The 12,500-nt window shown below is 39.1% G+C and overlaps 2 protein-coding genes across 2 annotated transcripts in view; both read right to left on the reverse strand.

Annotated features, from left to right (window-relative positions):
• The window catches only part of zgc:136908 (Transitional endoplasmic reticulum ATPase), a 6,882-nt gene extending 2,179 nt beyond the window's left edge, over positions 1-4,703 (reverse strand). Inside the window, exons 1-11 of the mRNA XM_054604500.1 lie at positions 4,681-4,703; positions 4,181-4,292; positions 3,919-4,091; positions 3,685-3,827; positions 3,210-3,340; positions 2,304-2,435; positions 2,088-2,190; positions 1,739-1,872; positions 1,386-1,521; positions 1,198-1,310; positions 70-234 (exon numbers count right to left, since the gene is read on the reverse strand). Of these exons, the coding sequence (XP_054460475.1) occupies positions 70-234; positions 1,198-1,310; positions 1,386-1,521; positions 1,739-1,872; positions 2,088-2,190; positions 2,304-2,435; positions 3,210-3,340; positions 3,685-3,827; positions 3,919-4,091; positions 4,181-4,292; positions 4,681-4,703 (1,365 nt within the window). The remainder of the gene's footprint in view (positions 1-69; positions 235-1,197; positions 1,311-1,385; positions 1,522-1,738; positions 1,873-2,087; positions 2,191-2,303; positions 2,436-3,209; positions 3,341-3,684; positions 3,828-3,918; positions 4,092-4,180; positions 4,293-4,680) is intronic.
• Positions 4,704-6,269: 1,566 nt separating this feature from the next.
• The window catches only part of samd1b (sterile alpha motif domain containing 1b), a 9,339-nt gene continuing 3,108 nt past the window's right edge, over positions 6,270-12,500 (reverse strand). Inside the window, exons 2-7 of the mRNA XM_054604320.1 lie at positions 12,027-12,123; positions 11,228-11,358; positions 9,029-9,077; positions 8,812-8,920; positions 7,632-7,746; positions 6,270-7,507 (exon numbers count right to left, since the gene is read on the reverse strand). Of these exons, the coding sequence (XP_054460295.1) occupies positions 7,364-7,507; positions 7,632-7,746; positions 8,812-8,920; positions 9,029-9,077; positions 11,228-11,358; positions 12,027-12,123 (645 nt within the window). The 3' untranslated portion in view covers positions 6,270-7,363. The remainder of the gene's footprint in view (positions 7,508-7,631; positions 7,747-8,811; positions 8,921-9,028; positions 9,078-11,227; positions 11,359-12,026; positions 12,124-12,500) is intronic.

A 12,500-nucleotide genomic window follows, 5' to 3' on the forward strand; every position in this document is an offset into this window, starting at 1 on the left:
AATACACCCACATCAATCTGGAAGAACAAAAGTCAGTATGTGTGTATTTGCGTGCATGTGTGTGTGTACCTCGAAGTCATCCATGGTGACAGCCATTGAGTTGAGCACGTCGGCGTCGATGGAATCGTCCTCCAGGTCTATGAGTGTCATCTTCTTGCGGATTGTTTGCAGGGCAGCTTCTGAGCACAAAGCAGCCAGGTCTGCGCCTACATGGCCGTGGGTCTCTTTGGCAATCTGAGATGTGTTAAATAGCTCAGGGACATTAATATTAATTCATTAAACAGCCCACATTCATATTAAGATTGGGATGGATGCCACCAGAAGGTATTGTGAGTGTTGAAAGTAACGTTTTTGTTTATAGCTCCTTTTTTCTACACTGGAACCAGACACTGACAAAATATGATGTCTTTGATGTTAATGGGACAGTGCTGTTACATGGCAACTCTACCAGTATGAGAGCAAATTTAATTAAACTTAATTGAATCAGTTTGCGCTTGAAAGGGAATATTTGAATATTTGCATATTTATATAAAGAATAAGTCTCAATTCTCATTTTACCTTTTCACAGAGTTGGTTTTTTTTCTCGAAAAATGTTTATGTTATATTATTACTATCTTATTATATAATGCATAGAATACAGAAATACAGTGGATTTCATGTTAATGAAATGAAATTTCACTTAAATTATATTTACAATTCTTTTTTTATTTACTCTCACTTTTATCTCAGTGAAGATATTAGAACAGAAAGTATAAAAACACCTAAAAATCTTCTAATTTGGTTTCATTGGGAACTTCTTATAATATGTGACAATAATATTCTCGTCATATGAGTATCTGTGGTCAAAAGCTTATCCTGTTACATGAGGATATCTCAGCACAACTCATTAATCAAGTTTCATTGAAGCTGCAAATAACGTTTCTTTTTCATTATCGATTAGTCCACCAGTTACTTTCTCGATTAATCGTTTGTTCCATAAAATGAACAAATAAAATCTCTTCAGAACATAAAACCAAAGGTGGCCAATTTATTATCACATAAGACAAAGAAAAGCTGAAAATTCTCAGAATTGAACAGCTGGAACTACCTTATGATTAGTGTTTTTGCTTAAAATTGACTAATTAATGTAACAGCGTCAATTATTAGAGACTGAAAAAAAAGTTTTGTTTTTTTGTCCAGACTGATACACTTTCTCACCCTCTCCAGGTCGATGTCGTCAGCCAATTTCATGTTTTTGGTGTGAATCTGCATAATCTCCAGTCTGCCAATCGAATCCGGGATTCCAATATCAATCTCCCGGTCAAACCTGCCTGAAGAGAGACATCACTATTTGTTTGTGATTTTTTTTAGTGTGTGCGCTTGTGTGTGTTTGTGTGTGTCCTGACCAAAGCGTCTCAGAGCAGGGTCCACGCTGTTTGGTCGGTTTGTAGCTGCCATGACAACTACATGAGCTCTTTGCTTCAGGCCATCCATCAGGGTCAGGAGCTGAGAGACTATACGTCTCTCCACTTCACCATGGGTCTACAAACACAAACACATACACGCACACAGACACACACACACAAACACAAAGTTACAGGCTAATATCTTTCATTTTTCCGTGTATTCGCTTGCATTTAGAGAAAATAAACGCACACTTGATTGTACAGTTGTTACAGATTTAACAACTATGTAGATACAGAGCTGTACACCATATACAGCAGACAAATGGATCTTGTACCCCTTCTCCAATGTTTACCTTCTCTCTCTTGGGAGCGATGGCATCCAGCTCATCAATAAAGATGATGGCTGGAGCGTTTTTCTCCGCCTCCTCAAACGCCTTTCTTAGGTTGCTCTCTGACTCTCCCGCCAGCTTACTCATGATCTCAGGACCTTGTCACAGAATAATTCACAGTGTGTAAAACATATTTTGTCCCACACAGATCCATAATTAAGAACACCAAGGAGTGAATTGGAATTTCCAATCAGTAACTCGGTATACCTTATTTCAAAGTTTCTCATTTTGCAAGAGCAGAATCAGCTAATTTTCCCTCTTTTCCTGCATTCAAATGATCTCACAATGCCACTGCGTGAAAACAAAGCCTTACCATTGATGAGGAAGAAGAAGGCACCAGTTTCATTGGCTACAGCTCGGGCCACCAGGGTCTTTCCTGTGCCTGCAGGGCCGTACAGCAGGATACCTCTGGGGGGCTGAAAGAGGGGAGGGAACAACCGACTGAGTCATTAAAAGATAATGTTAGAATCAAAGGAAGCCGAAATAAAAGCGGATTGGATCAGGTTTTCTGTGTGTATATGTATGACACCTTAACTCCTATAGCCTTAAAAAGGCCAGGGTGTCTCAGAGGAAGCTCCACCATCTCTTTGATTTGGGCAAGCTGCTTCCGACAGCCTCCGATGTCGTCGTAGCCGACGTCATTAAGGCTCTCCTCCTCGTCCTGCCAAAGGCAATATGCAAGATTCAGACCTGATTGATTTCATTCTCAGTCATAAATGTGGTGTACTCTCAGCAGTTCCTGATGCCAATAAGGTTACATGAAATTACAAGATGACAAACTTAGTTTCCCTCATTAGCTTGCAGATGAGATGGACCAGACAGTTTTGCAGCATGAATGTGCTGCTGAGAAATCTACATCTATTGCATGAGGGGAATCTAGTCTGCAGACAACCTTGTGTCACAGCTAGTACATACATACAGACAAATTCTTACCTAGTTTTCAATATGTAGATCTTTCACAATAGAAAAACATGAATTAAGTACCATTTAAAAGACAAAGAAACATTTTTGAGTGTGGTGTTCATGGAGCTCCAATGCAATGTTCAAAGTTAAGAGACGAGTAACTGATAGCTCGGAAAAAGTGACAAAATATGGTAGATGATCATGCAGTGAATTTAAAAACATTAATCTAATCATGGGTCAACTGACGGATAAATGTGTCCAAACCAGTTTAAAAGGAGAGTGAATGTGTAGAATATTGAAGTTGAACTTCAATATGTGTTTAGTTAACAATAAACTAACTAATACTAAATCTTTTTTCAAATTTGAAATGAATGTCTGTCTGGTAATGCCTCAGATCATTACCTGTTATAACAAACAGCATGGTACATTTCTTCCACTCCAACTACCAAAATTTCATGCATTTAGTAATATTTTTTAAATTAAACAAGTGTTTTGGTATAGAGTTGGCACACAACCCTAATCTCTCACAGACCTCTCTCTTGATTGGATCCCCCTCGCAGTAGATGACAGTGTCTGGGGCAACAATGCAGTGAGGGCTGGGGTCAGTCTCCACCACCTTGAACTCCACCGCCCGCATGCTCCCCCTCACCAAGAAGATGTCACCTGGCAACACGGATAAAAAGTCACCACATAAAGGGACATCTAAGGGTGCTCTAGATGATGGTGAGGTGATGACACGATCGTAGTATGAACAGAGCTGTTTTACTGTGACATGGTGGAGTTCCAATACCTGTATGTATGGGCCGGTAAGTATTTTTTTTTTTTTTTTTTTTTTTAATTAAAATAAATAAATAATCTTTCTCTGCGGACCGGTACCAAATGACCCACGGACCGGTACCGGTCCGCGGCCCGGGGTTGGGGACCGCTGCTCTAGATGATGGTGAGGTGATGACACGATCGTAGTATGAACAGAGCTGTTTTACTGTGACATGGTGGAGTTCCAATACCTGTATGTATGGGCCGGTAAGCCTCCAGAAAATATGGTTTTAGGAAAACGTCAAAGAGGTTTCCTGTCAGGCCCTCGATGGTGTCATCTATAGGGAGGACATGGATCTTTTTCCCGTACTTGATGTCAGGGCAGGCATGAATACTGTGATAACACAAACATCCTGGTCATTCCAGATTGTCAAACCTCACATGTAACTCCATACCACACACAATGGCACAGGTGTGAAGTCTACCTGATGACATCACCGAGCCGGACACGCAGGTTGCTGCGCGTCACACGATTAATGTGTATTCTTTCTTGCCCACAGGTGTCATCATTCAGGACAATGCACACCGTCTCGCGACGCTTCCTCCCTCTCAACACCACCGTGTCCCCCCGGAAGAGCTGCAGCTCCTCCGTTTTGTTCTAGTGCAAACGCAAAATTCTCAAAATAAATACAAATATATATACTATAAATATATATATATATATTTGTCAGCCTCCGACACACAGACCTGTGACAGGCTGACAATGCTGCTGTCTTCATTGAGAGCTTCGTCCACAATGAGTCTGTTAGGTCTGTGTTTCTGCTTTAGGATGGCAGTGGAGAAATCTTCTCCCTTTAAGCTTCAAAAACAAGAGACACATTCTGACTCTCTGACATGCAGGCTTTGCACTTGTAGCTCTTATTTCCTCATGTGACACTGAGCTGTATTTAGACTCTATTTGGCTCAGCAGGTAGCAACTACATGGGCCTGTGCACGGACAACAAAACTTATTGACTCATTATGAATAGATTGAATTTGATGTAAATAATAGTCTATATTTTTTAAAACTTGATCAACTGCACATGCCATTTGCATACTTTATAAGTTAGAACCAGTTTTGTGAAGCAAACATATACTGGATAAAATATGCAAATGCTAAATATTGTACAGTATGTTCAAATATCCCTATGCATACACATATCCACACACAAACAAACACAAACTGCACACATGCAGCTGTCACTCACTCTGCTCCTCCTGAGCCTGGCATGACTGCTCTCCTTTATCTCGTCAGATAGCCTCAATTTTTCACTCCAAGATCCGCTTCGTCGTCCGAAGTTGTTTACTGTGTAATATTCAGGAGCCGATCTTGTGTGGTTCAGCTGTGATTGAGACCAACGGTTTCAGGTTCTGCCAGATCTGAACTGCCCTGGTGGGGTTTCGGTCTTCCTGGAGCCCTGAAGTTCCCAGCTGAGAGTCTCAGTCATTTGTTTTTCCTCCAATGCCCAGAACCACCATGTTTGTGGGAGCTGCAGTCTATCTGTTTATCAGTGGAGGTATAAATATGCCCGTCTGCTTCCCTGTCTTATTTGTAACCCCATCGTGTGCACACAAACACTTTCATACCCTCACACACATATCCAGAGGACTTACCTTGGAGAGTTTCCCAGGACAGATATAGCGTGGTATTTCCTACTCCCCCTGCTTCTTACCAGCAAATGCAGACACATGTAGAACACTTTATAAATATTTATGGGTCAAAATAAATGGCGCATTGAGCCTATTGTCGAAAAGAACAGACCTGTTGTGTGGATTCCCTCCCTCACACATCTGCACATTTGTTCCTGGTACACACAGACACACATAGCCCTCAAATGAACACAGCCATACGCAAACACTGTTTACACAGTACATGCAACATGCGTTCACACACTCAGAATGGACACATTGTGGTGTTTTAATTCAAACTTTTATTACTAAAATTGTCCTTTCACAAAGAACTTCAGACACGCAACAAGGCCATAGATGCACTTTACATTCCCCTTGTGAGAATCAGGACTCAGACACAGCTGTCCTCTCCTTCAGATTTAACTATCGACAATGAAAATTATCTGAATGCTAACAGGGGCAGCAAACACAGAAACATGCACAGTAGACTACTTGGAATAACCTGAAAATATGTTCATGGAAGTTGCAAAGAAAGTGAAGAGAAAAAACAAGGGGAGAGAGGTAGAGAAGATTTGAATGCACAAATAAATGTTGATTTGACCATCAGTGTGTGGAGAGTGGAATGAAAACATTCACAAAATAAAACCAATATGCTGAATACAAAAAAAAGTAATTTAATAACGCATGCACAAAAAAGAGATGCCAAATCTGGAATGTACACCGTTACAGTGAAGATGGGAATGAGATGTGTGATCATTTGACAGCATTTGGTTTCTAAAGTTTGACCGGTAAAAACTGTTCAAAACTGCTGGTGGTATGAGATTAGTTGATTGATTGACTCGGCTTTACCCTGCGATATCATCTTCCAGTTAGATATTTGTTTTCAATAACTTACAGGTGGAGGCTGATGTATTAAATTTACTTATTTTCGATATATTTACACTCAGTTTTGAGTTGATTGTTCTGCTGATTACAGACCAGTTAGCTGGCGTGTTTGTTCACAGTTCTGCAGAGTCTGAGGCCAGTTTCACAAAGATATCTCAGACTGGTCTGTTAGACTTTACTCTAATGTGTCTAGAGTGACTTATTTCAAGGCCTAAAAACTTGACCACATTAACCCCAGGCTGACTATAAACTAAGGCCATTTTTCCATGGTAACAATCAGCGACAGAAAAAAGAGGAAAACATGGCTTAATTCACAATTCATTGCAAATTTGTGCCTTCCTAAGCTTCGTGCAGCGGATGAATTTTGATGTCCATCTGGAGTCTGACTGGTTTGATGCAAGCCACAGTCAAAGTCTGTCTTTGTGAAACCGGCCCCTGATGTGCTGATGCATAGGCCAGAGCAGATCATGGCTAGCTCGGCTTAAAAACATTTTTTTAAAACTGAATGTCATAGATTTTCAGCTCAAACACTAAAATACACAAAAACAACCTGTCGAATTTAAGAGCTGACAAGATTCAACAACCCCTCAAACGTCTAGGAGGATCTATCAACTTATTGCTTTGACCAACAACTGTTTGCACAAGGTTGTGAACCCTGCACCGGATTTTATCCAAATATACAGGAGGACTATGACGAGTCAGTCCAGCTTCTGGGAATGTATTTAATCTGGTCAATTTCTAATATGTTTTTCTGCTCAATCCAACATGCTCTGTGATTATTACACACACATCCAATGTGTCTACGATGACAAACAGGCACCCACAAGCGAGAAACCCTTGCATTAAAGCCTCAAAAAAAAGGAAATGTACTTCCACACAGAATAACCACGACCTCTTTCAAAATGTGCATAAAGGTCCGCACAAAACAACAGTTTAAAAACAAACCATTTTGCACAGTTTAGTCAAGAAATGGAAAAGTGCTTGATCATTGTAAATAAAAAAAGAGAATTGCATTACTTTTTTTAACCTCTGCATCTTTAAATGTTATTAGTCTGCCTTCCCCCTCCAACATTTGTGCTCTGTTTGGTAGAAGATCCTCGTTCTCCATCCAGTCTCATTTATGTGTGTCGTTTCTGGACCAGAACAGTTTGGAGGGCCAGAGGAAGAGAAACAGAGGAATGTGTGCGTGTGTGTGTGTGTGTGTGTGTGTGTGTGTGTGTGTGTGTGTGTGTGTGTGTGTGTGTGTGTGTGTGTGTGTGTGTGTGTGTGTGTGTGTGTGTGTGCTGTTTGACATGAGATGAGAAGTAAAGTGTATATATCATGCATGCATTTTTATAGGATTACTTGAGCTATATGTAGATACAGACATAACGGTCATTAACAGTCTTCATCCTCAAAGTGTGTTTTCTGCAGGACCTTTACGTGACGCTCATAGATCTTGAGGGCGGGCCCGAGTCTGATTGACAGGCCAGTCAAAACATCGTTACGCTGCATGAGGAGAAGAGACTTGCCATCGATTTCCTAATGAGTAGAGCAAAGCATCGTGGGTAGGTAGATAAAGGTTACAACTGTTGAAGGTTCAAGTACAGCCATAAATGCTGTCTCTGGTGGCCTCCAGTGTTTGTTAAAGGGATTACAGGCTCACCTGGGTCCTGAAGGCAGCGGCCTGTTCAGGGAAACCTGCTGCTGTGAAATAACTGACCACATCAGACACTGTCCAGTCCACTGGGCTCCCACTGGCCCCCTCAGACTTCATAAACCTAGGGAGATGAGGAAGAGGGCAGTAGGCCCATTACAAAACCTGCAGGAGATGTTGAAATCGTAAACTTGTAACGTTATGTCAGAGCTGAGAGTTTAATTAAGGAATGTAGTATTTTTAATGTTGGGTTTAATGACTGTTCATTCGCTTTTTTATGGTTTTAAGTGTTGGTCTATTAGAATGGTATACTGTGATTTCCATGTTTTCATTCATGGATAAATCAAACCATGAACCTTGAGATAACACTGTATCGTTGTTAGTTTGAACAGGAGAATCAGATATTGAGTTCTGATTAATATTGAATGGCCAGACTTTGTTTCACTTTATTTTAAAGCGGCTACTATCAATATTTTCACATTAACAATGTATTAGTGTGTTGTTGTTTAATGGGTCACTCATAGTAATGAACTCACTGAATCTGCGGTATCCCTTGGCTTTACAGAGCGTTATAGAAAGTATCAGCTCAACGTTTTGCTGCAACTTTACAGTGTTGGTTCACTCTCAATACTTCATAGCTTAAAAACATTCTCTTAAAACCCACCGTACACTCCCTGCTGAGCACCAAACTGCAGAGAGAGACAGTCAGAGACTCCATGCTGAACATAGTGGAGCATTTAACAGCTAAAGAGACAGATATTTCCCTCAGTAGTTGAATCAGAGTGAATATTGTACTTAGATTCATCAGGAGGACACACACACACGCCTCCAAATAAATAATGATGTTGCTTTGTAATTTCGCCATATCAATTTTAAAGGTGATGATATGTCAATCTTGTTATCCCAACTTGTTTACACTGCCCCCGCGTGGCCACTTAATTCTGTTATGCAGGTTGAAGGTTATACAGTCAGGGAGTTATCTTGGATTTCACGAATCTGAGAAAACATGAAATGCCTGATGGTGAATTATTGGATGTTAAGATGGAAATTAACCTCACAGAGTCAAACTACAGTGAAGTGAGAACCTCTCTTTACTAAAACAGACTTTGTAACAGATCCCAAAAAAAGCAAGCAAGCCAACCCAATGAATCTGTGTCTGTAGCGTCTCCAGTATCTCTGCTGTACTCACCCTCCTCCTCCGTTCATCCCTCGCTCCTCAGACATGCCTGAGTCTCTCGGAGACGCAGTGGGTGTGAGCAGGCAGGACGACACACCGACTTCCATCTTCGACTCCAAGCCTACGATGGAAACAACGAAGCGCAGTCTGATTACCTGCTACCATCGCCAGCCACCAAACACAAATACACACAGACATTTTGAGATTCTCTGTAAAAAGCAACACTCACTGTTAAAGTCTGAGGAGTCGTGGGTGATTCTGTCATGCTGCATCTGGTTCTGTAGGTAGAGAGAAGTGTGGGGGGTCAAACAAAGAAGCAAATAAATGAGCATGACGAAAAAAGATGATACCTGCTCCTGAACAAGTCAAAGTCACTAGAGACAGTGCCAGAGGAAAACTGATGTTTTCAGTTTTGATGGAGGGGTTTGTTCATATTTCAATTAATTCATAGTCTGATTAATGGAACATTTATGTTTTTTCATCATTTACATTTTTTTTAAATGGCTTTTTAAATGATTTATGGAATGATAAAAACGGATATCCCAAATGCCCTCAGTAAAAACTTTTAACTCTACATTATCAACAAAATGAAACAATTTTGAAACAGGCTTAAACTCAGATTTCTATTCTGGAAATGTGTGTAAATGAACACATATTTGATTAGATGAATACATAATTTGCATGTTAAACCTCAAATTTCAGAAAATGTGCAATACAAAAATAGTTGCCTTGATGCTAGTAATCAATTGGGGATGTTGATTACTAACACCACTATTCACATGTGGTGTTAAGTTGGCACAGAAGTACTGGCTTCCATGAGCTAGGGATGAAAAAAATACACCATCACACAGAACAGTGCATTTTCACTTAAAAATACCCCGTTAACATTTTGACAACTAGTTGAGCTGTCCTTGTTTTGTTTGTATTGTGCACACGTGGTCGACACTATTTAAAGATCTTGTTTCACACATTTGATAGACAGTTGGTAGCAGTAATGTGCCAAGAATTTTAGCAATGCACCAACAACAGCAGGGAGTTGAATGACTCCTAGCAAGTAAACATTGATGTAAACAAAAACAAAAAAAGGCTTGACATGTAAGGAAATACATCCAACCGTGTGGTAGGTCTCATGTATACACACAATGTATTTCGTTGGGAAACAGTAATCATAACTATGTTTGTTTAAAAAAAAAAACTCCACGCTATTTGTGTATTTGTGTCTCTTTACAGTCTTTGTCTGTTGAGCCGTTGTACCTACATATGGCTGCTCTTTCTAACTACTGGTTCTCCTTTCATTTATTCAAAACAGCAACTTATGTAGCTGCCAGAGATGATATCTGTGTTTGCAAAAAAAACATCATGGGTAACAGCATAAAGAACTGTGTGTATGATGAACACGGGTGTGCTTTAACATTTTACAAAATGGCGACAAAATGAACATTAGAGAGTGAAGCTGTCACGTAATACCGACATCAAGAACATTTTGAACTTCTACCTAATTTAAATGCATTTCTAACATTCACAAGCCACTCTGTGCTTATCGATTTAGTTTTAAAGTGTGCATATGAATGAGGTTAAGGCATGCTGTGTATGTTCACACTATAAAGGGAATCCTGTCAGTCTGGTTATAGCTAATGCGAGTGCACCACTGAAAGTATGCTGAAAATCATAACTGAAAAAGTAATGATGTATTGAAAAGAGCCCCAAAATCATGTATTTTACATAGAGTACATCTTCCAAGGCTAACTTTTCCAACAGCTGTGCAAAATAACACACACATTCACCCAAATCTTGTACTTCTGTACAAATTTTAAAACCTTGCAATTTATTTGAATATTTCTATAACTTTCATGCTACTTTATATTTCTACAACTACAATTTAGGAGGAAATATTATACAAAAATATGTATATATATGGCACATATATGGCGCAAAATATATATATGTAGGGAAAATAAAATATTTGGAACTGCCTTGATCAACTAAGATATCATACACGTAATGCATCATTAGTAATAATAATTCAATAATATAAAATAAAATAATGATATAACACTAAAAGTGCTATTCTTTATAATGAGTACTTTTTTACAATATATTAAAAAAAAATCTGATAATACTTCTGTACTTTACTAAGCAAAATTTTGAATGCAGGCCTTTTACTTGTATTCGAAAAATTCTTACATCATGGTATTAGAACTTTTAATAAGGACAATGTCCTCTACTTCTTTCCTCACTGGCAAAGGAATTGACATTATATTTTTGTTTTTAGCCTTTATTAAAGACAGAAGTATTGGGAGTAGAGATGCAACAAAGGCTAGTCCGACTATTCGTAGGCTGGTGCATTTCATGGATTGCTTTTCAGTCATTTTGACCAGTTTTGATAATGCAAAAAACCAAAAGGACAGATGCACATTCTCACACTTACTTGTGCCTCCATATGGAACTGATCAACGAGGACAGCTTTGTCCTCCAAGTGTGCGCTGTTACATTGTGACAGGGAAGCTCCCTGAACAGGTAGACATGGCGTCCTGGTGAGGGAATCAAGCTCGCACATCCCTGTGAGACCAGCAGCCAAACCCAGAAGGAAAAGAGAAAAGATTACAGACTAGCTTTAACTTTTATTATTGTTATTATTGGTAATATCATGATTATCGCTTTTATTATCAGCATTATTATTATTATTATTATAAGATAAGATAAGATAAGATAAGATAATCCTTTATTAGTCCCGCAGCGGGGAAATTTGCAGACTTACAGCAGCATAGAGTAAAGTGCACACAAGAGACATAGCAAAGAAAGACAAGATAAAAATAAAATGAAAAATGAAAAATAAAAAATAAAAAATAAAAATAAAAAACAAGTATTATAAATAAGCAATAAAAACAGTAGAAAAACACAATATATAATATTTACAGACAGAAAAAAAAACTATATTAACTATTATTGCACAGTGTTTTTATTGTCATGTGTCATGTGGTCTATGTTTGATGAGGTTTATGATTTTCTCATCAGAAGAAAATTATAAAAAAAACAACACTGATATTTTAAAACACATTTAAATAAAGTTGGTGACAATAGTAAACTCATCATTTCTATCAAAATTGAATATATCAGTTAAGTTTATCATTTTCTTACAAAAGTACTTAAGCAAGAATTCCATTAAAAGGCAACACATTAAATAAACCTAAGGTTACCTTTAACCAGCCACACACACATGCACACACCTTTGCCACCGTGCTGCTTTGATGCTGTCTGGATCTCAACTTCTTCTGTGGTTTTCTCAATGAGCTCTGGTTCGGCTGTCATGGTCACCGGGGATAGTCCTCCCTCCTCCTCCTCCTCCTCCTCCTCCTCCTCCTCCTCCTCCTCCTCCTCTTCACCGGCCGCTTCCACAGGGTCATTCTCCCGCAGAGAAGGGGACGGCGGCTGCAGTGACAGATACAGTTTGATTTAGAATAAACATGTCTCAGACAAAAGTAATCATATGTTTGTTTTAAAAAAAAAGTGTACCTGTCAACATCCCAAGATGCCTTTTGCTCACATACTGTAATACATTTTGTTCCACAAAACATGGCACAAAATGTATCTCACAAATAGCTTGGAGAAATATATAACAAACCAATGATAACACATCTGCTTTAGCACATCTGGTTACCTATATTTCATCTCTTTTCCCTTTTTTTCTTTGGATAAAGTGT

Source organism: Anoplopoma fimbria, chromosome 9, assembly GCF_027596085.1.
Source record: "Anoplopoma fimbria isolate UVic2021 breed Golden Eagle Sablefish chromosome 9, Afim_UVic_2022, whole genome shotgun sequence".
NCBI classification, from domain to species: Eukaryota; Metazoa; Chordata; class Actinopteri; order Perciformes; family Anoplopomatidae; genus Anoplopoma; species Anoplopoma fimbria.